Source organism: Zingiber officinale, chromosome 3B (genome assembly GCF_018446385.1).
Source record: "Zingiber officinale cultivar Zhangliang chromosome 3B, Zo_v1.1, whole genome shotgun sequence".
Taxonomy (NCBI): Eukaryota; Viridiplantae; Streptophyta; class Magnoliopsida; order Zingiberales; family Zingiberaceae; genus Zingiber; species Zingiber officinale.
The window spans coordinates 12,634,053-12,659,728 of record NC_055991.1 but is presented as its reverse complement, the minus strand read 5'-3'; the positions used below and the strand labels follow the sequence as shown (position 1 = coordinate 12,659,728).

Sequence of the window (25,676 nt, the reverse complement as noted above, 5' to 3'; positions counted from 1 at the left end):
AAAATCTCTTCCATTTCTACTCTTAAACTTTCAAAATTCCTTTGGACCTTAGTGTCGGTGTAATTCCATCGTACACATTTTGAATATTATTTCCTCACATATCACTAACACTCCCTCTTCTAGCCAAGGACGAAAGCTAAAGCTCATCATTATTGTCCACCAATCGAAGATATTACAATAAATAATCTTTAAAGAATGAGTTGATGCTCTGTCAACCAACAACTTCTACATGGTTAATTAATATATTGTTACAGTTTTAAGCTAATTAAGTGCTGGCATCTATCGACTAACATGATCTTTACAGGAGATTGTAATCTAATCCACGTCTGAGCACATCAGTCTCATGCTAATCAACAACTTAATTATATATTTATATCTAATTAATTAGCCAATTAACACAAACCACTCGTTTAATTGTTTGCCTTTCTGACTCACGAAACCGAAATTACTGTCCACGTCTTGCGAGCTCAACTTTTATTCTCAGCCGTAGATTATCTCTCAGACACCGAACCCCAAGTATCTAATCCAAGGGAAGAAACGACGCCCGCATAATTTTTCGGACGCAGTGTTTCCGTAGCCCGCATGCACCACGGAAGCGTTATCTTGTACTTCGAGAACAATGTAGTCAAAAAAGGAGATTCCTGAGACTTTGATCTGACGGCTAGGGTTTGCCATACTGGAAGTGGCTTCGGATAGTGAGTTGATCCACAGGAGCAACGGACGTTTCAATTCGTGTTCTATGGAGGAGATGAGTCACTTTGCCAATTGCGAGCCAACAGCTTGTGGATCAGCGGAGCGAGGGAGGAGGCCGAATGGCTTCCGTTCTTCGGAAAAATGCGCTGATCTCATTGCTGTTGATTGCCCTAATGCTTGTTATTGTTGCAGGTAATCGATTTTTTTCTTTTGGTTGTTTTTTGTCGTCGATTTGTTTTATTGCGATTTTCGTTTTTTTTTTTTAAAGTCTCGCCTTTTTTATCTGGGTAATGGAAGGTTTAGAGGCGGAGAGCATTGGAGACGCAGGGAGTGACTTGTTGAGAGAGATTCTTAGGGATGAAGCGGTGGAAAGGATCAATCAGCTCGCGAAGGTGCGGAAAGTTTCATTTTTTTATCTTTGTTTTTGTGTTCTTACATTACAGTCTTCAATAACGTTAGATGGACTTGGATGCCAGTAATAGAAGATTCGTCAAAAATATTCTTTAAAAATATTTATAAATAGAGGTTGTCAAGAAGATTCTGCTTGAGTGAATTTTTCATTATTTATTGGTGAAGTCAACATCGAATGCTTTGTACGTGTATACCTCGCCGTTGGTCCCTTGCTCTTTACATATATTAGTATTTAAAATTGATCCACAATACTGGTAACAAAGTGTTGTACGTGTTCTTGAAATACCATTCTCAAAAACAAGTATGATATAAAACCAAAAAAATGATATATTCTTGATTACTTGTAAATAATTATATGTTTGCATGTGTGATGTGTCGAAATAGGCCGTTCTTGTGCCAATTTTGTTGTGCTCTTGTTGTCTGGCTGATTACACATATTGATGCCAGTAGTTGTATGAGTTTGATGGTTGATGTGGACATATGGTTGCTTTAGTTGTTATGAGATCCATCATAAGAAACTATTTGATATTGAAAAGTTGATTCTTTTGAACAGATATCTGATGCTGATGGATATCTTGAGAGGACATTCCTAAGTCTAGCCTCGAGGAAAGCTGCAGAACCAATAATCAAGTGGATGCAAGATGCTGGGTTGAGGACGTATTATCTGGCCTTTCTGCTTGACATCATAATCTCTTGATATGAGCATCTGACTTAATAGTTTTGGCATTTAGGTGGGTTGATCAAATGGGAAACATACATGGCCGAATTGAGAGTGTTAATAGAACTGAAGAGACCTTGTTAATTGGATCTCACTATGTAAGCCTTCATGAAGATCTCTTATCCGTTTGTGTTTTTGAGTTTTGTGAATATAATAATCATTTTTATAGGTTTTCCTGGCTGTAACAGGACACTGTTGTTGATGCTGGAAGGTTTGATGGATCATTGGGCATTATATCTGCAATCTCTGCTTTGAAAGTTTTAAAGATAAGTGGGAAATTGCTCAAACTCAAGAGACCAGTAGAGGTTAGTGTATCTTTCTTTGTTGTTTGTTCATAACATTATAAATTGCTGATATATGTAAGAATGCATGCCAACATAATGGAATGAAAGAGTATACAAGCTATCATGCTCTTTGATACTCATCATTCTTTTTGTCATCTCTTCACAAGTAGCTGATTTAAAATATTATCGTAATTTTTTAAACAAACACTTTTATTTAATTGATGAATCCCCTCACTTTATTTTTCGCATGTATCTTTAGTATTATAGATGTTAGAATGGCCCCCCTTAAACTATTATTCTCCTTGTAATTGTGCTTTAAACCATTTAAGGTGTTAGCATCTCTTATTAGTTGAATATGAATCTTATTCTCCATTTCAACTCAATATTGTAGCATACTCTGCTCAAACTGCCATCCCCCATCCTCCTAGAGGAGATAACATTACTGCCAATCTATAAACTGTTCATTGTGCTATAATACTATCACTATATACATATAACTAGCCCCAAGGGCATAGCTGAGTTGATATCCAAGTAGTAGATTTGCATCATTGGACAAGGGTTCGAGTTGCGGCTACAGCAAATAACCCTCCCACTTAGGGGGCCGTACCTGATTTACCTCCCTTAATCTCACCGTGGGGCCGGCGATGAAGGGTGCTTAGCTTGAGCGTTATCACATTTTTGCATCGCTATATACATATAACTCCATGGATAACATGTACCCTCGCCACAGCCATATCATTCTTCTTAGAGGAGAATTAAGTCATTTTTATGCAAGTAATGATCAGTACATGTTAAGATAGTTGCCCTAATTTTGACGCATGATCATGTTTTAATATATTTGTTAGTTTGTTAGCTAAAGTGAAGGCTATTTTGATAAAAACATGACCTTTTTTGAATAAGCACAATTTGCCAAAATCAAAATTATTGAACCAACTACTGAATGTTGGACAATTGTTGAGGTTAAACTAGAAAACCAATGACTGGAACCTATCTCACATAGGTTCGATATGAAACAAAAACTGGATGAAAAAGATGTCCCATCATATTTACGAATCAATTGCATGGTAAATGAAAATTCATAATAATCATTTTTAATTATAGTAGAATATAGATGACAATTTGAAAAGTTACACACAATTTGAAAAGTTATGCAGACATAATATTAGGAAATTGCACCTTTAATTGTTTATGGTTTATGAGAGGACTTAGGCAAAAAATTCAAAGGGAAGACAATTTATTTTTTGTCTACTTTAATAGAGGAAGCTTATTATATACAACCACGAGCATTAAAAAAATTATAGTGTATGCTGCTCTGTAGAATATCCCAAACACCTGCGTTATAGACAATACCTAAAGGCCCTATTGGCTTAAATATAAAAAGCATGTAACTTAACCCTAAATGTATCTTGTGACAAGTTGTCCTTTAAAGAACATGCCCACCAACTTATTATAAACAATCTTACAATCTCACCATGTGATACCTCTCCTGATCTCACCAAGTGATATCTTTCCTGGAATACAAAACACTTAATTGAGCCTAGGATGACCTTAGAAGATTGTCTTGATGACTTTACCTTAGAATATTTCCTTCTAAACTTAACCCTTATAAAACAATATCTAATATTACTGATCATGACTTAATTTTACATATCATAACTTCATTTTATCCTAAGATACCAAAACAAGAAATTGAAAAAATGAAATAAAGATGCAGGACAACCATTTGAAAATTAACATATTAGTTTAATTACAAATCTAAGCACATATGCCTAGGGAGATGATTTTCTTGTGTACCAGCCACCATCTTGAAACTTATGTTGAGCTAATATGGGAGATGTATTCTGATACATAGAAACTAAGTAAATAATTACTACAAAATACTTAGTGCTGTGATATATTATTTTTTTGGATTCATGAACTTTGAATTCATACTTACTTCTGACATCTACTCTAAAACCTTTATCTTCATTTTATTCAGAGTATCTCATTGAGAGAAAATTGAGTCTTTGTTTTTTTCATGTTGACTTTGTTATAGGTTTCCCTTTTATGCTAATGTTCTTATCATTTTCAAACTCCTTGAGAATTTTGGGTATGCAAACACCATTTTTTCTGTGTGTTAGTTGCGACATTTTTTATTCATTGAAAGAGACAAATGAATAGGAAGAAGATGCCAACAAAGTCAATGTTTAGTTCCTCTTCCTCAACATCCCAAAACAGAAACCAAAAGGAGATACTTGAGCACCTTAGTATTGGAAATGATGACCAAGGAAAAAGTTGATAAAGGAACCATGCTAAACATAGTTGGTGAAACAATTATTAACAAGAGCGAAAAACAAAACTCTCCTAGAGTCAAGTTCTACTTGGCAGAGGAGATGATAATTCGTATGAAGAATTTAATTTCAAAAGATCTAGACTTTGTAAAAGCTCATTTTGGTAGATCCTTTATATTGGTAGATATTATTTAGTCATTATCTTATTTAGAGAAGAAGATATTGGACAAAATTCAAAAGAGCATCTGCGTTATGAAATTGTTGATAGACACTCCTTTTGATTTATCATTGAAAGGTTGCCCCACTAAGTGTATTATGCAAAATTTACCCTTTTAATCTCATTGCACCATCCAAAAAAAATTAAACCATCCGCCCAACCGTTCTAACCCGCTTGCCTAAGTAAACTCATGCTACATTAATTATAAAATTATAAAAAATATATAGAGAGCAAAGTGATATAAATTTTATAATATAATTTAAATTTTTTTTATATGAATTATAAATTAAAAAATTAAACATAAATTTAAAAAATATCACAAAAAATATTTTTTTTAAATAACAAATATCAAATGCAATTTTTTGAACAAATTATTTTTTAAAAAAGTGAAATATAAATTCAAAAATGAGATAATTTTAGTCAATTTAGCTATATAGCAGTAGATTTATCAAAATTAAACATGTAGCAATTTTAATGGAGTTGTCTTAATCAAAACTTCTTGGCCAAAAGTGTTATATAGCTATTTTCACATTGTTTGGTTATTTTGAAATTGGGGAAAACTCCAATGACTTCTTAGAAGGCATTTAGCTATTCAAATTCAAAATTTAAAGAAAATAACCATATAACAATTTTGACAAAGCTTTTATATGACTATTTTTAGTCAAATTTTGAATTTCAATTTACCTGCTATATGGTCATTTTCTCCTTAAATTTTAAATCTAAATAGATATATCCATGTTAGGGAACTATTGCTGTCCACTCATGCTTTTAACATAACCAAATAACCTAAAAATAATAACATTTTCAATTTTAGTTAAAATTTTAATTCGAATAGATGATGTATTTTAGGACCATTCGAGTCTGCCCATGCTTCTAAAGTAACAAAAAAAATCTAAAAATGATGATATAACAATTTTGTCCAAAGCTAATACACGGTTATTTTCTCCTTAAAAATGACTATGTATCCACTCTAATGGCCATTGGAGTTCAGTTTATGATTTCAAAGTGATTTAATCTAAAATGCACTTTTAAGGTGGCCATTGCAGTCCATCTACTTTTAAAGATACCAAACAATTCAAAAAATGGTCACCTAGTCTTTCCAAAATTACTTACATGATCAAATGACTATATGCACCCTTAGAGGCGGAGTCCACATGTTTTGAAAATGATCAAACGACTGAAAAATGATCATGCAGTAATTTTGAATAAATTTGTTATATGACAATTTTTTTTAAATCAAATTTTGAATCTGAAATATATAGATATATTCATTGGAATCCACCCATGCTCTCATAGTTACCTTAATAATCAAAAATAGTTTTGGTCAAAATTGCTATTGAGTTTAATTTTGAATCTGAATAGATAAATGTATCATAGGATGCTATTAAAATCTACACATATTTTTAAAGTGATCAAATCCATGTCTATTTTGCAAAAATTGCTACACTACACATGATTCCAAAGTGAACAAACGACTCAAAAATAGTCAGGGTTGTTCAAAATTGTCACAAGGATTTTATCATTTCTAACCAAGATTGCTACATGGCTAGTTTTGACAAAAAATATCACATTTTCAAATTTATACTTCACTTGCTTATAAACTTAGAGAATTTATATCATTTTGATAATTATTATTTTTTAGAAGTTTATTTTACATCTTATGATGTTAAGGTGGATGTGTGGACATACGAGGATGAACAGAATAAGAAATGAAAGCATTAAAGGGAAAGTCGAAGTTGTATCTATTAAGAGAAAACATTGAGAGACACGTTTAAGATGGTATGACTTATGAGTATGAACTTAAACAACCAATAAATGCTCCAGTTAGGCGATGTGAAACCATGACAAACACGCACATCAAACGAGGAAGAGGAAGACCAAAAAAGGATTGGTTAACAATAATAAAATAAGATAAAATTTATTGAAGTATAGATGATGATATAGTAGGGGATAGAGTAGGGCTGCAAACGAATCTAGCCGGTTCGCGAGCTTTTCGAGCCGGCTTGAAAAATATTCGATTCGTATTCGAAATTATTAAATTCAAGCCGAACTCAAACATGTTCGAATATTTTTTCGAGGTGAATTCGAACATATACTATTTTGTTTAATTGTTCACAAGCTGCTTGCGAGCCAAACTTGAATCGAATTCTAATTATTTTTACATAATTTTAACTTAAATATATTTAAATTAAGGTTCGAATAATTTGAACCGAATTCGAAAGGTTCAAATAATTCGAATTGAACTCGAGCTCGAATTTTATTTTGAATCGAGCTCAAGCCAAAACTATTTGTATTTTCGAGCTTCGAATATCATATATATTTTCAAGCTTGAATTCAAATATCAATGTTTTTATATTATTCTGATCAATTCAATTCGTTTGCACCCTAGGACAGAGCCCAATGGCGTACAAGGATCCATATAACTGACCTCACCTAGCGAAATAAGGCTTGGTTGTTGTTGTTGTATTTTATATTTTATGATATATTTTTAAAATTTATAACTCATGCAATAAATTTTAAAAAAAATTGCTGATTTTTTATTACTTTTCTCTCTTCTTTCAAAAGATTTTTTTTAATAGATTTTTTGTTTTATATATATGTATGAATTTTAACTAAAAGTGATGTATGATTTTGCTTAGGCATGCATGTTAGACCAATTCGGTGGCTTTTCTGCTTAATTTGAGCGATTAGGTGAGCGTGTTGCATGAGGGTAAAGGAGGATTTGAAGGGTGAATTGGTAGAATATATCAAGAGAGATTGCCTTTTGATGATAAATCAAAAAGGGAGCTGCTCTGATAATTCAGTAAAATGGGACATCCTGTTGATTTTGGCTAGAAGATATATTTCTTTGATTGAGTCCTTTTGAACATAGAATTATTTTTCAGAGAATATTTGGTTTATTTTAAATTGTATTTGGCTTATAGTCTTTAAAAGGGATCGCAATCCCCCATTTGTTAATCGAGAGGGAGATGGCACTTCAGTGTGGTTATCGAAGGTAATAACTAATCTTAACCCTCTTTGGTCTTAAGGGTCAGATAGTTAAGATGTGAAAGTGCCTCCCGAGGCCACTAGGATGATTCCAAAGATATACCTTCCTTGCCTTCAAAGCAAGCAAGATATTTAGATTTTCTTTCCTTATTAGTGTTACCTCCCTCATTGCTAGACAGGGAGGGATTCTTACATTTTAATGATATTTCTTTTCGTCAGTTTATTCTATGCATAATTGATGTTTCTCACGTGGCATTAATAATATTTTCTAAAGCTTGAGGAAATGGGGATGAATCATATTCTTTCATCCCTTCACTAATAATAATAAACCATGAGAAATAAAAATAAAAGAATTTGTAATTATCAAATTTCCTTTTGCGTTGGATGATTCTTTTAGCCCACTCACAAATACTATTGATTCTACTGTTTCATATTAAGACAATGCTTTATCTTGATGTCTATGTTGCAGAGAGTTTACCAATAGGTTCTCATTCTCCAGCACATTCAAATCTTCTAGCTTTGTAGCTGCTGGAGAATCTTGTAGTTTCGAAGGTTGAGCCCCTACCTTTTATCCTTCATGCACTTATTATGGCCTAGCCAATCATTTGCCCATTTGTTGGTAAAATATGCTTTGGTTGTTTCTCCTCTTACAGCTTCCGCTATTTTTGCCACTGTCCGAGTGATATCTGTTGGGACCTTGACGTCCGCTAGAGGGGGGGTGAATAGCGTCTCACCCAAATCGATCGCTTCCTATAATGTTAGTTCACAGCGGAAATACAAAAACAAATACTAACAAGAGAAAGCAAACCTAACACATTGATTTAACGTGGTTCGGAGATAAAGCTCCTACTCCACGGCTGTCCGTAAGGTGGACGATCCCGATCCGTCGGTGGATGATTCCCCGGAAAACCTCTGGCTAGCTCAAGCTCCTTGTCGGTGGAGAAACCTTGCCACAAACACTTGAATACAAGCACACCGATCGCACGAAGGCTTGGGAGACTCTAATAGGCTTTAACCAAGTCTATTTCGTCAACCATGCCCAAGCACCTCGAACTCTATTAAATAGAGCTCGAGAAGAAAACACTACTGTTTTCCCGCTACCAGTCGACTGGTGTATGCACTAGTCGACTGGTCCTTTAAGTGAAGCCGACCGTTACCCAACGTTCGGCTACCAGTCGACTGCTACAGTGTACCAGTCGACTCCTACAGTAACCAGTCGAATGCTACAGTACTGCTACAGTGTTACAACAGTTCTACTACAGTGTCACTACAGTACTACTACAGTGTCGCTACAGTGCTGCTACAGTAAATCCTAAACCACATAGAATTTTGCCCTGAGTAGAATCACTCAGCACTCGTCCTCGCCCGACCAACCTAGACCTAGCCTTCTAGCCTCCTCCATCAGCCTCGCGTCCCTCGGATGTCTCCCCATCCTTCACGTCTTGCCTTCTGGAGCTTCCTTCGGCCTTGTCCATATTGTCGGGTCTTCCTTTGCCAAGAGACTCCTCACCTCCGGGACTTCATCCATTGCCAAGTCACACTTGGACTTACGTTGTCAAGACTACATGCTTGAACTTACACCGCCAAGACTCATTCTTGGACTTTCCTCATTTGCCAAGATCACACTTGGACTTTCCTTGTTGTACCTGTATTCTGCACACTCACAATGCATATCAAATACAACAATAAACCTAACTTAAACCTTTGCCCAAACATCAAAACATAGGGCACCTAGATTGCTCCAACAATCTCCCCCTTTTTGATGTTTGGCAACCTGTTTAAGTTAGGGAAACATAAATGCAATACATATGCAAATCAACTCATGCATAAATAATGGAACCTAAATCCCTAGGCTCCCCCTTCACCTAAGCTCTCCCTTGAGCTAGAATTTCCCGCAAAGGTAAACTTCTCCCCCTTTGGCTAAACAATCGCTCCCCCTTCACCTAAGCTCCCCCTCGAGCTAGGATTTCTTGCAAAGGTGTATAGGTTTCCCACTTAAATATAAACTTCTCCCCCTTTGCCATACATCAAAAAGAGCTCCAATAATATCCCAATTGTTGAAAACATGTCATCCAAATTGACCCTAAACTCATGTATTTATCCCCCTATGGATCTCATACATTTAAACGAGTTGACACGATCAAGAACAACGTTGAAAAACACTTTTAGGCTGGTATCAATCGACTGAACTAGGTACCAGTCGACTGCCCCTTCGATTTCCACTCACAAAACTTTTTGTGTTCGAAATACACTGTTATCAATCGACTGGTATCGGAACCAGTCGACTGGCCTCATCAAAATGAGCTTACAGAGACATTCTGTGCTCAAAAACATTGTTACCAGTCGACTGGTAACTGTACCAGTCGACTGGTACTCTTTTTGGGCAAAAATCAGCCTTTTTTACTTACTTTCAGAAATGCGTCAAAAATTCCACAGACCTCCAAAAAATTCCAAATTTTTTGGAGAGGTCTATTTTATCCATGTCTACTTGGGAAAAATATATATAAAAATATATTTATTACAGATCCCAAGATTGACACAAAATTCAAAACTAGCTAAATAGTTCAATTGAACATTAACCTAAAGTCCTAGTTTTTGCTTCCTCTTGATGTATCTGCCCATACTAAACCACAATACTTCCCTAGCATGGGTTTATATGACATCTATACATCAAAAACTAATTTTTATGCAATATGACCCCCAATATCATATTTTCATGCATGAAACACATCCCAATTGTGCTAACCCACTAGGTTAGAGACTTAAGTCCGTCTCCTAACCACTTGGCACATTTGATAACCCATCTATCATGGGTCTCAAAGGCTCTTCCTAACCTTAGGAATCTTAACCTTAGTCACCTCCCTTGGTGACTCATCCACTATGGCTAGGCCACTTCGGTGCACCTCGGGTGACACTTGGCCTACTAAACTCACCTTCTTAACCTTAGACACCTTGTCTTTGATTAATTTCTTCTTGTCCTTAATCTTGGACACCTCATCCTTGCTATAATTATATGCTACCCTAGCATATTCCTTCTTATTGGCCTTGGATGACTCTCCCTTGTCCTTGGTAACACCTCCCATACCAATGTCATGTGCTACCTTAACACTTGACCTCCTTTTGGTCTTGGAAAAGATTTTTATGTTTTCAAAGAGTAACCCCCCCTAAAAACATGGTCAAACTTCTATCATTGCACCAACAATGACTTGGGGTTCCTAAATAATTAGGAAAACCAAAACTTGAAGTTTTGAGGTTCAAAATTCAATAATGAAACTAAACCTTAACCGAAACTTCACTTTGGTTTTTCTTAACCAATCCATACTTGTTTTCATCATGAAAACTCATGTAGACATTATTTAGGGTATACTTTATCAGGGAAAATAGTTTTCTATGAAAATACTTCCTATTTTCAAAGATTGACACAAATTTGAAAACTCTTGAAAACTTCAATGTTTTCTCCTAATTTGTGTCTAACTTTTCAATGATGATTACTATCAAAAGATAATCTTCACCAAGGTTTTTCAAAAGCATTTTGAAATCATTTTCAAAACCAATATCCAACCACGTTCTTTGGGCTCAATGCACATAACTTGTACATTAGCTTTCCCAATGATTGGAAGGCACATAACTATGTGTTTTGATGAACCTAAAACTCAACAAGATGCACTAGATCAACATCTTGAGTTTTGTTCACCATCTTAACATCTCACTTGTATCTAACGTGTATTAAAACACATACAAGTCGCCTTATAGTTCTTTGTGAGATGTATATTTGGTCTTGCCCCTAAACTAAGGGATCATGCATCTCTATCTAGGCATTGTAAAAATCATGATCATCCATCTAGGATGTCACTTGATATGATCTCTCTTGTTGGGACACTTCCATACATAATAAATGTCTTTTGTCCTTAATTATAAGGAAATTGACATACTGCATGATGATTAATGGCATACATCAAAATAAGCAATTTTCAAAAGCAAAGCATGCTATAGCTATATGATGTATGTATGACATGACATGGTATTTTTGTATTTTTCATAATAAAATGTGAATGCTAAATATGATGTCATGGCATATGATGGGCAAACAATCATGGCAAGTTAGCATAAATAAAATTTACCTAAATTACCTATCTAAGTATTCTTAACCCTAGCTAACTCAAAATTTAACCCTAGATTGCCCAATTTCATCAAGAAAATGTCAAACCCCAACTTGACATTTCTTTAATTTCTTTCTAAATTTGTGCCATTTTAAATTAAACAAATTCCTCAAAGTATGACACATTTTACTCTTTCCAAGAGTAAATGAAATCAAATTAAGACTTAGATTTGCTTTTAACTTTCTAAGAAAATGTCAAAACCCCAACTTGACATTTCTTATCCTTTTCTAAATGTGTCAATTTAAATTAAGTTCAAAACCTCAAAGTTTGACACATTTTACTCTTCCAAAGAGTAAACATCTTACATTAGGACCTAGATTTTCCTTTAATTACCCTAAGAAGATACCAAAACCCTAATTTGGTATTTCTTATGTTTTTTCACATTGTGCCAATTTAATTCCTTAAGATTTGGCACATGTTACTCTTTCCAAGAGTGACAATTTGGATTAAGGTTTACATTTCCCTTAATTCCATAAGAAAATGCCGAATTCCAAATTTGGCATTACTTTTGCTTCTCTCTAGTGTGTCAATTTAAATTAGATTTAACTCCTCAAATTTTGACACATTTTGCTCTTCAAGGCTGTAATCACATTTGATTAAAGCATGAGTTTTCTCTTAATTCCTTAAGAAAGTATCAAAATTCTAACTTGATTTTTCTTATACTTTTCTTAAGTGTGCCAAGTTAGATTAAATTCAACTCTTCAAATTTTGGCACATATATTACTCTTTCAAAGAGTAACCCTACAATCCTTTTCATTTTCAAAGGTTAACAATAACCTTGAAAATGCTCTCAAGTGTTAACTTTAACAAGTTTGGGTTAACTACCCTTTCAATTGTAGTTGACACTTTCTAAACCTATATAGGGTGTAGAAAATATGCTCCTAGGAACCCACAACCTATTAGTGCTCCTTGGATGCTCTAGGTACTCACTGTTGGTGCAACATCCCTCAGGTCAAGGTTGACCTGGTTGACCAAGCTTGAGTCTTGGTTTGGGTTTCGATGTTTGACAATACAAGGTTGATTGAAGAAGAGTCAAGTAGGTCAAGGATGACCAGATACTTGACTGGGAAGTCCTAACTGGGATGTTAGGCAGAAGGAAAGACCTAGTGAGTGAAGCTAGGCAGTGAGGAAAATCCTAGTAAGTGAAGCTAGGTGAAAGTCCTGGTGAGTGAAGCCAGTGAGTGAAGCCAGGTGAAAATCCTAGTGAGTGAAGCTAGGTGAAAGTCCTGGTGAATCAAACCAGATGAAAATCCTGGTGAGTGAAGCTAGGTGAAAGTTCTGGTGAGTGAAACCAGGTGAAAATCCTAGTGAGTGAAGTTAGGTGAAAGATCTGGTGAGTGAAGCCAAGCAGAAGAGAAGTCCTAGTGAGTGAAGCTAGGCAGATTGGAAGTCCTAGTGAGTGAAGCTAGGTAGATTGGAAGTCCTGGTGAGTGAAACCAGGCACGGGGAAATCCAGATGGGTCAAGGTTGACCAGACATCTGGTGAAAGTCCAAGTAGGTCAAAGGATTGACTGGATACTTGGCACGGAGAGATCCAGATGGGTCAAGGTTGACCAGACATTTGGTGAAAGTCCAAGTAGGTCAAGGTAGTGACCGGATACTTGGCAAGATGAAGAAAAGTCCAAGTGGGTCAAAGGGAGTGACCGGACACTTGGTGAGGGAGTCCTAGCAGGTCAAGGGTGACCGGATGCTAGGCATGATGAACCAACATGTCAAGGTTGACCGGATGTTTGTTTGAGAGGCTTGGGACTTGGTTTTGGGCAAAAACCAGAAGTCGATCGATTGGCTGGAGCCCAATCGATCGGTCGATCGATTGGGGTGTCCCTGCGAGAAGCCTTCGTCCCTATCGATCAGTGGATCGATTGGGAGGAAGTCGCGAGCGCACAGAATGCCTTTGGATCGATCAACCGATCGATCCAGAGGTCCCAATTGATCAGTTGATCGATTGGGAAGGTGTTGTATGTCGCGATAAGCCTTGGATCGATCAGCCGATCGATCCAGGCGAATTTCCAGAGCACAGAGGCGCTCTGGATCGATCCCCGATCGATTGGGAGCAATCCAATCGATCGGATCCGACCGTTAGCGCAGATAAAGGCTGCAGGCGTGCGTCTTCTTCGGGAACTTCTACTGCTCAATCACGATCTTCACCAACAACTCCACAGCTCTCACTAAGCTCCAGATCGCCAGTTCTTGAAGGTTCTTCCAAGTCAAGAGGCAGATCAAAAGCAAGAAGAAGAAGCTAGGGTTAGGGCTTTTGTACTCATTGTAAGCTTGTGCTTGTATTTCATTACCTTTCCCTTTCTTCTTGTATTGAGAGTCTTGTAGGGCTTCTCCGCCTTTGGTAGTTACCATAAAGGAGTGTTTCATAGTGGAGGGTGCGTGAGTAGGTGTGGATCCTTGGACTAGTCACCTCTTGTGAGGTGAATACCAAATAAACCATCCTTGTTAGCGTTGCGTGTTTTTGTTTCTTGTATTTCCGCTGCATATCTCTGAAGAAACAAGCAACGACAAGCACCTAGCACGCGGCGAGCTATTCACCCCCCCTCTAGCTACTTTTCGGTCCCAACACTCACTAGGGATGACTTCCCTAGATACCTTCCTCAGGACCTTTCTAGGCTTCTTAGAAGCATTGGTCACCTCTACTAGGTCACTTCTAGGAATAACTTCCCTTGTAACTTTCTTTGTGACTTTATTAGGCCTTTTTGGAGCCTTAGTCACCTTTACTAGATCAACTTTAGGGATGACCTCCCTTGCGACCTTCTTTGTGACTTTGTTAGACTTCTTAGAAGTCTTAGTCACATTTGTCTTATCAAAAGTACTCTTAGTGATTCCTTCCCTAGTATCTTTGACTTGACCTCTACATCTAGGGTTGGCCCCATAGCTATATGGAACCCTATGAAAGGAAGTCACATCTTCCTTGGCTTTAGGTTTGTATCCCAAACCCCTATCGCCATTGGATGGTTCTTGTCTAGCTTTTCCTAGGTTATGCTCATTTTGATCCCTAAGCATGTTTTCCATTCTTGCTAAGGTCCTTTCTAAATTATCAAGTCTTGTCCTCAAGACTTGATTTTCACTTCATAAATCCCTAGATTTTGATTTTTCATTGAATCCTTGAGCATTTCTATTTTTAAACATATATCTAAAATTCTTGGTGTTATTGCCTAAATTGTTATTTACCTTCCTAACCTTAGGTGTGGTAAATCTAGCATGAGGAGGAATATATTTATCCTTAAGGTTATCATGCCTCCTATTCTCATGATAAATAGCATTAAGATGATAAGAGTTATTTCTAGCATGCTTTTTATCATGTGTCAATGGAATGGATTCATTAAATGATACCTTGGTTTTTACCTTGGAAGCTCCCTTCTTCTCCTACTTCTTCAAGTGCACCAATTTCTTGAGCTCTCCTCTCCTTGGACACTTTGTGTGGTAGTGACCCCACTCACCACATGTAAAGCACCTAATGTGCTTCTTCTCCTTCTTCTTCTTCCTACAACTCACATTAGTTTCTAAATTAACTTTAGTGAGTTTAGGGTTTATCTCCTTTACCTTCTTGAGCGAAGGACACCTACTCTTGTAGTGCCCCATCTTACCACACTCAAAACATTTGATGTGGTCCTTTGTGCTCTTCTTGGTAGTTGAGGTGGAGGGTTGAGCTTCTAAGATCTCCTCTTCCTTGGATTTCTCTTCTTCCTCTTCACTTGAAGATGTGGATGATTCCACTTCTTCCTCCCTTGAAAATGTGGATGATACCTCCTCATCTTCCTTCTCCTCAGATGTTGAACTCGTGTCAACATTCGATTGGTCCTTCTCTTCTTGGACCAATGAGTCCTTCTCCTTGGGTTCCTCCTCTTCTTGGATTTGTGTAGGACTCTCATGAAGTGCAATTACCTTTTTCCAAAGGTTGTTTGCATTCTCGTACTCACCTACACTCAAAATTATGTTAGAGGGTAATAGATTTAACAAAATTTTTGTTACCTTCTTATTCGCCTCCGCTTGCTCCCTTTGTTCCTCGGTCCAATATCGAGGTCGGAGGCACTTCCCCTTTTTGTCCTTTGGAGGCTCAAATGGGTCACTCAAAACAACCCATTGGTTCAAATCCATTTGGAACCATGTCTCCAACCGCTTCCTCCAATAATTGAAGTCTTCTTTGTCGTACGGAGGTGGAATTCAGATATCCCATCCGAGCGGTCCTTCGGACTCCATCTTCTTCTTCCTCTAGCTTCTTGCTCTCTTGGCGGTTACTCAGTAGAAGAGCGACCTCACTCTGATACCACTTGTTGGGACCTTGACGTCCGCTAGAGGGGGGGGGTGAATAGCGTCTCACCTAAATCGATCGCTTCCTATAATGTTAGTTCACAGCGGAAATACAAAAACAAATACTAACAAGAGAAAGCAAACATAATACGTTGATTTAACGTGGTTCGGAGATAAAGCTCCTACTCCACGGTTGTCCGTAAGGTGGACAATCCCAATCCGTCGGTGGATGATTTCCCGGAAAACCTCCGGCTAGCTCAAGCTCTTTGTCGGTGGAGAAACCTCGCCATAAACACTTGAATACAAGCACACCGATCGCACGAAGGCTTGGGAGACTCTAATAGGCTTTAACCAAGTCTATTTCGTCAACCATGCCCAAGCACCTCGAGCTCTATTAAATAGAGCTCGAGAGGAAAATACTAAGCCATTTTCCCGCTAGACTAGTGTATGCACCAGTCGACTGGTCCTTTAAGTGAAGTTGACCGTTACCCAACGTCCGGCTACCAGTCGACTGCTACAGTGTACCAGTCGGCTGCTACAGTCACCAGTCGGCTGCTACAGTGTCACAACAATACTACTACAGTGCTGCTACAGTAAATCCTAAAACACATAGAATTTTGCCCTGAGTACAATCACTCAGCACTTGTCCTCGCCCGACCAACCTAGACCTAGCCTTCTAGCCTCCTCCATCAGCCTCGCGTCCCTCGGATGTCTCCCCATCCTTCACGTCTTGCCTTCTGGAGCTTCCTTCGGCCTTGTCTATATTGTCGGGTCTTCCTTTGCCAAGAGACTCCTCACCTCCGGGACTTCATCCATTGCCAAGTCACACTTGGACTTACGTTGCCAAGACTACATGCTTGAACTTACACCGCCAAGTCTCATTCTTGGACTTTCCTCATTTGCCAAGATCACACTTGGACTTTCCTTGTTGTACCTGTATCCTGCACACTCACAATGCATATCAAATACAACAATAAACCTAACTTAAACCTTTGCCCAAACATCAAAACCTAGGGCACCTAGATTGCTCCAACAATATCTACCTCCAGGTCTTCCCTTTTTGCTACTACTACTATATTGACGTCAGATGTGGCATCTTGCTACCTTTTGAACTGCTTTTCTCACCTCATCCATTACACCTTATTAGTGGCACTGTCCTGGTCACTCAATTTTGAGCTGGTGAAATGTCTTAGTTTTAGAGTTAGATCCTATTTTTGTTTTGAGGCTTGTAGTGTTAGGTAAACATCATTTTACTTCTTTCCTCTGAGAACATAAATGAAGAATTCTTCTTTTGCTCATGTACTCTTACTTGAATTCAAGTTCAATTTGCTGTTGTACTTGTTCATTTTGTATTATTCTCATTCAATGCAAAGCAGAGTGTAGCAATGGCTCAAACAATTTTTTGTAGGATGATGCGACTACTTGCACTCTTGTAGCAGTTTGGATTTATAGCCATATAGATTCTATGATTATGCACTTTGATGACCAAGCTTCTATCAGCATTGCCAACAAACATATTGAAACTTCGTTTGCCACTTCAGAGAGATGTTGTGATGACTAGGAACTTTTCTATCAGTTTTTAAGATTAACTTGGTAAAATTTTCCTCTAGACCACTTTGACTAATATATTCTTCTACTGTGAATTTCAAGCTGGAAATGATTGATATATATATTCTCAGATTGGGGATTGTGTTTTTAAAAGCAAATTATTGTTATTTTAATTTCTTTTTATTCATTAGATTAGATCACATAAGGTGGGTGCATCATAGCATCTATTAATAACTGAATAACACCATCTTATCCTCAGCTATAAGTAAAACTAGAGCAAATACCTAATTAAAATTTCAATATGCTTAAAAGTTTATTCTTGATTACTTGAGCGACTGAACCTATAGCCTCTAGGAAAATGAAAGATTTTGCCTCTTCTACCAATCACTAGGTTATATGTACAACAGAAGTGAGGATCTTTCGAAATATGATTTCTTTGATGCCTATCAATTCATTAATCTTCAGTCAACAATGATGACATTGGTTTTGCTTGAAATAAACAATATTGATGTTTGTTTAGTGTATTTGATGAATCCCTTGAGTCTTGTTTTAGCATAGTTTCATCATATTTTATTCTGGCTTCATGAATTCAAAATCTAAACTAAAACCTGTCCTGTTTCATTGGTTTGTGTAAATTCTAGATCATTGCATTTAGTGATGAGGAGGGTGTAAGATTTCAGTCTACATTTCTAGGCAGTGCAGCTATTGCTGGTCAGCTCCCTGCATCAGTGTTGAAAACATCTGATAAGAAGTGATTTTCTCAACTACAACTTGTTTCATCTTCATCCATTACTTTTTCCACTTCCTGATTGTGCAAAACTTGTAGTGGTGTCACAATTCAAGATGTGCTGAAAGCAAATTCTTTTGAAGGCACTGATGGAAGTCTTCTTCAGGTCAAGTATGATCCTGAATCTGTGTGGGGTTATGTGGAGGTACATTCTAGCTACACAAGTTCTTTATTTTTTCTCATATTCTTTCTTTGTTTTAAAAGACATTTGTGTATGACTTGGCATTATGTGAAAAATACTTTGTTCTTATTTTTTGCCACAGGTGCACATTGAACAAGGTCCTGTATTGGAATCTCTTGGTTATCCTCTTGGCATTGTCAAAGGAATTGCTGGACAAACACGATTAAAGGTATGCATAATATATCATTTTCTTTTGCTATAAACTATAGTACAGGTAACATAATCTTTCAAGTAAACTTCTATGGGTTGAGTAGGAAATTAGATCTTAAAAGAAGTTCCAGTATCCAAAATGTGGACTGATTAGCAAGTATATTCATATCAGAACATTGTAAGTTACCTTGCATCGCAAAGCTGAAATTTCTCTCATCAGTACAAAAAGCTCATATATCAACAGGAAATGACCATAAAATTTATGTGGGGGATAAGGACTATTATATAACACAATTCAGGGAATTACATGCAGTAGAAAAAGATTTTGCCCATTATAGTGCAGGTTTATATCTTTACACCAAGAAATGAATCATAAAAAAGTATTAAAGAGTCTGAATATTATTGCAGCTAGTGTTCTTAAATATCTCTCTTTTTACGTAGAAACTAGAACTTGAAACTGTAGTTGATGCTGACCTTGTTTTTTTGGTGTATAACTTCGCTAAACTAGGACTATTTTTGTACCTTTTAGTTGTATGCTCTTTTTATGATTATTTTATCTTTTATATTCAGTTTTGACCATCAAGCTCATTGTAACTTGTGCTTTCATAAAAGATATGATTAAATGCTTACGAATTACTAAGAAGTTTGATTTTGACCTCATCAAAAACTCAGTTTGGCTCCTTAAATATAACTTTTATTAATCAATTTCTTAAATTAGAACAAACATCACTTTGGAAGTTGCTCAGGGGCTAATCTTAGTATGATTAATCAGAAAGTGGCTATATACTTCAGTCTCCCTATATAGACTCAAGTGAATATTTATCCTCCAATGTAGCTGGCAAGTAATAGATGGAACATCTACTTTTCAGGTAAAAGTAACTGGTTCTCAGGGGCATGCAGGTACTGTTCCAATGCTAATGCGTCAAGATTCATTAACCGCAGCAGCTGAACTTATTGTAAATCTGGAGAGTCTATGCAAATATCCTGATAGAGTCTTCACCTGCAACGAGCAGTGTGGATGCTATAGCAAAGAATCCTTTTCAGGATTGGTTTGCACCGTGGGGGAGATATCTACCTGGCCAGGCGCAAGCAATGTCATCCCAGGCCAGGCAAGTTACATACTTCAATCATATGATTCATACCTCCATAATGGACTGATATTGAATGATAATTTGATTTTTTATTTTTGCAGGTAAACTTCACTGTTGATGTACGAGCAATGGATGATGAGGCAAGGGAAATTGTAGTTTCAGAATTTTCACGCCAAATCTATCAAATATGTGACAATCGGATGGTTAATTGTACTATCGAGCGTAAGGTACGTACAGGATTTGTCCTTCCTAATTTTATTTAGAAAGTTACATTGACACACCAGTTCCATCAGCATAATGCAGAGGCAGTACATTGCGACTCTGAGCTAAGTCGACAACTCAAACAAGCAGCTCACTCAACCATGAAGAAGATTTTGGGAAAAAACATTAGGGAAGTGCCGATACTGATGAGCGGAGCGGGGCATGATGCAATGGCAATGTCTCATCTTACCAAGGTAACTCTTTGTGGTCTTCAAACAATGAAATCATCGCTACAATCATCATTTTATTCAATCTTGTTGGTATTAAAGCAGGTGGGGATGGTGTTTGTTCGATGCCGCGGAGGTATCAGCCATTCTCCCGATGAATATGTAATGGATGATGATGTCTGGGCTGCTGGTCTTGTTCTTTTAAATTTCCTCGATCAACAAGTAATTGACGACCACATGAGCTCATAGAAAGACTCATGAGATGTGGCTTGTAAAGTTGTTGCCTCGTAGTGGACCATGAAAGACTCGTGCAAATGCAATGGATACTCAAAAGTTCTCGTGCACTGTTTGAGTCAGTGATCTGATGAAAAGAAGAATCAGATCTTCATTAGCTTGTAAGCAACAGTCTCTTTATCATCATTGTTACTATGGTACACACATAATATTATTATATAAACTTTACATGGTTTCATTCTTAGTGTTGTTAAAAACGACCTTTGAAATGATCAATGCTCGAAGACCCAACAAAGTGAACCAAGCACTAGTCTATTGAGCCGAGTAAAGTTAAATCAAGATTTAGGTCTAGCTAAAATGTTGATTTCTAACAATGTTTTTAATTTTACTTTATCCTGATAAAGTTTGCACAACGATTCTACTTGATCGACTTGATAAGTGATTAACAAATTACACCATAGAGTGGAACGTAACCACTTGCAGTGCTTTTAAGTAATTAAATTAAAGCCTAGCTAACAGTCTCTTTATCTCACTCCCCCTTTATCAAATCAAGAAAAGGAACTTGATGGATGTATCCTATTTATTAATTATGCAAAGATGCTTTCCAAAAGCATGTTGATCATCATTATTGTGGTCATATGGAAGTTCACACTACAATTCTAAGTTAGTTAACCCTTCATTACTTTTCATCCTTGTATTTAAAATGTAGAATTATATTAATATCAAATAAAATGAGAATGCTATGTGAGTAAGAGTGCCAAATAATTAGTTGGTATTGACCCTAAGATATATTGTCAAGGTCTTAAAGTAAAATTTGTCTTCATTGAAAGTAGAAACTCGAAATTTACAGTGTGTTAGTTAAACAAATATAAAATGGAGTGGTCCAGCAGTTCATATCACATTAAGCTTAATGTAACTAATAATGATTTGATTTAGTGAACTTTGCCATAATAAGTTTTATTTTTTTTATATTTTGTACATTGTCTTTGTGATGAAAAACTTCTCAATGATACCAAGGTAATCATGATCTACAAATTAAATGTTTATGTTAATAAACATTAATTATCATTTTCATACCATTTCCTTTGAAATTTTAAATGTTATGTTGAATCATTCTTTTTTGTAGGTTTTAATGTTTGGAAACATAGAACAATGTTTTGATAAAAAATATTATTGCATGAGGTAGAGTTGTATAAATGCTGCAATTCTTAGACTGAAATAATGTAAGGAGACATGAATACAAAAACCATATAAAAATTCAAAGGGAAAAGAAATGATAGTAAAACATGTCAAAATTTAATAATAATAATAATAATTTTTGAATATTCAAATCATATGCAAAATAATTTTTATTTATTAAAAAATACTCTAACCTAAATATAAATTACCATAGTTAAAATCTCTTTTCATATAAGATCTCTATAATTTTTATTGATATTTTTGGTGTCCTATTGATAATATAATTTCAATGATATTTATATTCAGTTGGCTAAATGTTATCATTTAGTTTAAGTGCCACATTCAATTTTTATATTAAATTGTAGTTTTATATTTTACATATATGTCTTCATTTAATTTAGAGGAGGATTCTAATGTGCCTTTAATTTATCATTTGTAATATATATGTCCACATCCTTAATGCCTAAGTTTTAACATGATTTTATTTAATTGCAAAAAGGAGGAATGTTTCATATAATAACACCATGAATGATTGCCTTTTTGAACTGATTGGATGGACATTTTCATGCAATTGCACCCAAATATTCTCTTTAATCTTACTTATCTTATTATTTAATTAAGAATTTGAACTCTTTAATAACTAATTTGGGTGAAATTCAAAATTAAATTATGTTAATATTTTTTCGCACTGAAAATAAACTTAAGACTTATTAGTATTTTTTTTTTGATTATTTTTTTATAAAAAATATGCAATGTCATGATTCTCTTTAATCCCACATCTTTGAATTGATAACACCGCGAGTAGAGAAGTTTCTAAAAATATCTTAGGTCGGTGACGTTAGAAAGTGTGTATTTCTCAATTTTTTTTTGCTAAAATCAAGTATAGTAACTATTTTTATCAGTTTAATATCTCATATAAAAAATTAAATTAATTTTTTATAAGAAAGAGCCCGTTATAGTAGCTTGCTGTTGCATGAGCTTAACACACCCTTACTCATATATTATACAAATCACAAATTACTCATCCTAAATGACAGCATCGTAGCTTAAAAAACAAAAAAAAATCATACACCACGCAATCACTCACATTGCACGGTGCACGATGTAACCCTCACAATGAAAATGATTAGGGTGTCCAGAAATGATCCGGGCACCTTATGAGGATCGCCCATTGTGAATGTGATGGCTAACAAACCCCTCTTGGGCATTCGGACGTCCGAACAGGATCGCTTAGGAGTGTGCAAGTAAGGACGGTAGGATGTGTGTATATATATATAAATTTTACAATGAGGACAAATATCAATAGGACAGCAAAAAAATAAAGTAGACATTGAAAGCTATAGCAAAGAGGATTCAGTCAAGAAGTAGAAAGAAGAAAAGAGAAGACAACCAAAACTAAAAGCAGCACAAGAAAATAACCTCAGCACACAAATACAAGACCATTATTATTATTTTCCATTTAAATATCATTTTCTTTTTTGAAACAAGAAAAGAAGAAAAGGAGGGTATAATATGGCTGCATGCCCAAGGCCAATATGGGGCATCTTCACTGTTGCTCTACTCATGTTTTTTGAAAAGGATGATGGAAATAAAAACTAGAAGAATAATAGCCTTATCATGTGCTATTCCCCCTCTTTCTTTTTCATCACTCACATATGAGTGCATGTCTCTCAAAGTAGGGTTTCAAGTGTGTGGCTTTCCAAGTGTATATGTACCATGCACCCATCTCCTCAAAATATAGAACCCTATTCCTTCAATTCCCTCATTTGTGCTCCCTTTTTGTTCTTGAATCTCAACTCGAGCAATTCTTTTGGTATAGTAGAAGAGTAGAGAGAGATCAAGATTTAAAGAGAGAATGTTCCATGCTGCTTCTGAGAATTTCACAATGAATAATTCTCAAGAAAGGCAGATGTGTGTCGTCCAAGCTGCGGATTCCGGCCTAGTCCTCACCACTGACCCCAAACCTCGCCTTCGATGGACCGGGGAACTCCATGAGCGCTTTGTCGACGCTGTCAATCAACTCGGAGGCCCTGATAGTATACTTAATTATATGCTATTTATTAATCTTCTCCTTAATCCTTCTTCTCTCTATATATATTATGATGATTAATTGATCTTGTAGAGGCCACACCAAAAACCATCATGAGAGTCATGGGTGTCAAGGGCCTCACTCTCTACCACCTCAAGAGCCACCTCCAGGTATATGGTTCAAAGATTGTAAGTTTTCTTTCGATATATAGGAAACCGAAGATCCTACATATACTCAAACATGTGAAAAAAAAATTGTGCAGAAATTTAGACTTGGCAAGCAACCTCACAGAGATTTCAGTGCTCACACAATTAAAGATGGTCAGGGAGTGTACATATATACAAGCCATGATCTTGATTAATCTTTCCTATAATTGTTATCACTATTCTTATAGTTTCTAAACATTTCAAAATTTATGGCGGCAGAACTGCAAAGAAATGCAGCCTCTTCATCCATGTTGATGAGTCGATCCATAAATGAGTGAGTTTTATAAGTTAGTTAGTTAGTTAGTTCCATTTTGTTAACTTCTTGTTTACATCCGTGCATAATTTAGATCTTAATTAATTAATAGGAGTTTGATGGCACAAGCTATAAGGATGCAAATCGAAAGGAGATGCCATGAGCAATTAGAGGTAAGAATTCTTTCAGTTATTGATGTATCCATAGAGAGAAAAAAGAAGGAAAGAAAGAAAGAAATTAAGAGAACTCTATTTGAACTCTTGTTTAGATTCAAAAACACCTGCAACTGCGGATCGAGGCAGAAGCCAAGTACATGGAAAGCATGTTGGAGAGAGCATATCAAACACTCTTGAAAGATAGTATTGGAGGTCACCATCAAGGTCTTGCCCAAAACCTTGTCGCCCAAAAGAATTTGGATCATTCGAATAATCGATTTCTTTCCCTTGACACACAACTACAAAGACCTCCATACGTTGGAGAAGAACAATTGCAACTAAGCATGCAAGTGCTACAACAGAAGCAGACAACCACACCACTTGAGGAATTTTTGCTAAACGATGACAATGCATATAATGAAAACCCTACTAATGTTGGGTGGACAAATGCTTATGAGCTGGAGGTGCAAAAAATGGAATCATTTGTGGCAATGTTGGATCAAGAGGAAACCTTGTCGAATAGCAACGATCAGCTAGAGATGATTGTTCCAACCCCCATGGATGGGATCAATGGCGCCACGGGGAGCGTCGAAGAGAAGAAGTATGAAGCACTCGAGAAGTTCAACAGCTCAACTGCAATATCTCAAATGACAAGAGGCCAAGCAAGAAACATGTCTTATGGATGAAGTGCATAATTCTACAAGTTAAGAAGATGAGCTATATTAAAGATTGGATATCATCAAATATATTCTTGATTAAAAATCAGACAATGTTTTCATGGAGATTGTACTGATCGAGTGTCTCGAGAGTAACATCAAAGACCCTCTTATTGAGATACTTCAAAACATTGTAGTTTGATTATGTGTTTAATTAAAAGTAGTTAATTAAGCTTTTCTTATAATGAGTGATTTGTTTTCCTAGAAACTTTAGATATAGCAAACATTAATTGAAATGTTTATACATTACCTTTTAAAAATATATATAATATAATATATTTTGCATGTAAGGCAGCACACTTAGGACGTCTCCAATACAAGGTTTATGAAAGATTTGTAAAATTAAAAAAAAACTGAATAAAAAATCTTACCATTGTAGAGATGAGATTTGAAATTTATAATTTATGAACAGTAGTGAAATTGATCTAATATGCATGAAATCATACAACTCATGCTATGAATGAGATAATAAAAAAGCTCATTTAGAATTTTAATTATTGGAGATATTTCAATAGATTTTCATATTATTGATATGATATATTAAATTATAAAAAAAAACTTATTTAGAGCTCTAACTACTATTGGAGATGCCCAATCCAACCCTAGTAGATAGGGAATTAAGTAAGAGGAAGTAGCAACAAAAGAAGGGAAGCTTCCCCTTGGGCCTAATGCATATGCATGGTACTTTCTTATCCCCATGCACTTTCTTTCACTGTCTTTC

The 25,676-nt window shown here is 36.0% G+C and overlaps 2 protein-coding genes and 1 pseudogene across 3 annotated transcripts; all 3 read left to right on the top strand.

Moving 5' to 3' along the window:
- Positions 1-725: 725 nt before the first annotated feature.
- LOC122055929 (probable allantoate deiminase) lies at positions 726-20,657 on the top strand. Of its 2 annotated transcripts, none has more exons than XM_042617621.1 (12): positions 726-885; positions 991-1,085; positions 1,658-1,761; positions 1,836-1,920; positions 2,011-2,127; positions 18,188-18,297; positions 18,373-18,478; positions 18,597-18,683; positions 19,534-19,773; positions 19,857-19,982; positions 20,049-20,210; positions 20,289-20,657. In XM_042617621.1, exons 1-12 carry the CDS (start codon positions 813-815, stop codon positions 20,430-20,432), a joined length of 1,449 nt encoding a protein of 482 aa, XP_042473555.1. In that variant the 5' UTR covers positions 726-812; the 3' UTR covers positions 20,433-20,657. The 2 variants fall into 2 exon arrangements, with proteins under 2 accessions (XP_042473555.1, XP_042473556.1); XM_042617622.1 differs by having other exon boundaries at positions 745-885; positions 997-1,085.
- A 1,794-nt stretch (positions 20,658-22,451) lies between these two features.
- On the top strand, positions 22,452-22,589 carry LOC121968729 (annotated as a pseudogene).
- Positions 22,590-23,281: 692 nt separating this feature from the next.
- LOC121968082 (myb family transcription factor IPN2-like) lies at positions 23,282-25,140 on the top strand. Its single transcript, XM_042518591.1, has 6 exons — positions 23,282-23,632; positions 23,719-23,795; positions 23,888-23,945; positions 24,051-24,105; positions 24,197-24,257; positions 24,353-25,140. The coding sequence occupies exons 1-6, from the start codon at positions 23,452-23,454 to the stop codon at positions 24,923-24,925; spliced, it is 1,005 nt and encodes a 334-aa protein (XP_042374525.1). The 5' UTR covers positions 23,282-23,451; the 3' UTR covers positions 24,926-25,140.
- The last annotated feature ends 536 nt before the right edge of the window (positions 25,141-25,676 follow it).

Coding starts and splice junctions, on each gene's coding strand:
- LOC122055929 (XM_042617621.1), top strand. CDS start 813: ATGGCTTCCGTTCTTCGGAAAAATGCGCTGATCTCATTGCTGTTGATT. Junction 1,086..1,657: donor GGATCAATCAGCTCGCGAAG/GTGCGGAAAGTT, acceptor TCTTTTGAACAG/ATATCTGATGCTGATGGATA. Junction 19,774..19,856: donor GCAATGTCATCCCAGGCCAG/GCAAGTTACATA, acceptor TTATTTTTGCAG/GTAAACTTCACTGTTGATGT.
- LOC121968082 (XM_042518591.1), top strand. CDS start 23,452: ATGTTCCATGCTGCTTCTGAGAATTTCACAATGAATAATTCTCAAGAA. Junction 23,633..23,718: donor TCAACTCGGAGGCCCTGATA/GTATACTTAATT, acceptor TTGATCTTGTAG/AGGCCACACCAAAAACCATC. Junction 24,106..24,196: donor ATGAGTCGATCCATAAATGA/GTGAGTTTTATA, acceptor ATTAATTAATAG/GAGTTTGATGGCACAAGCTA.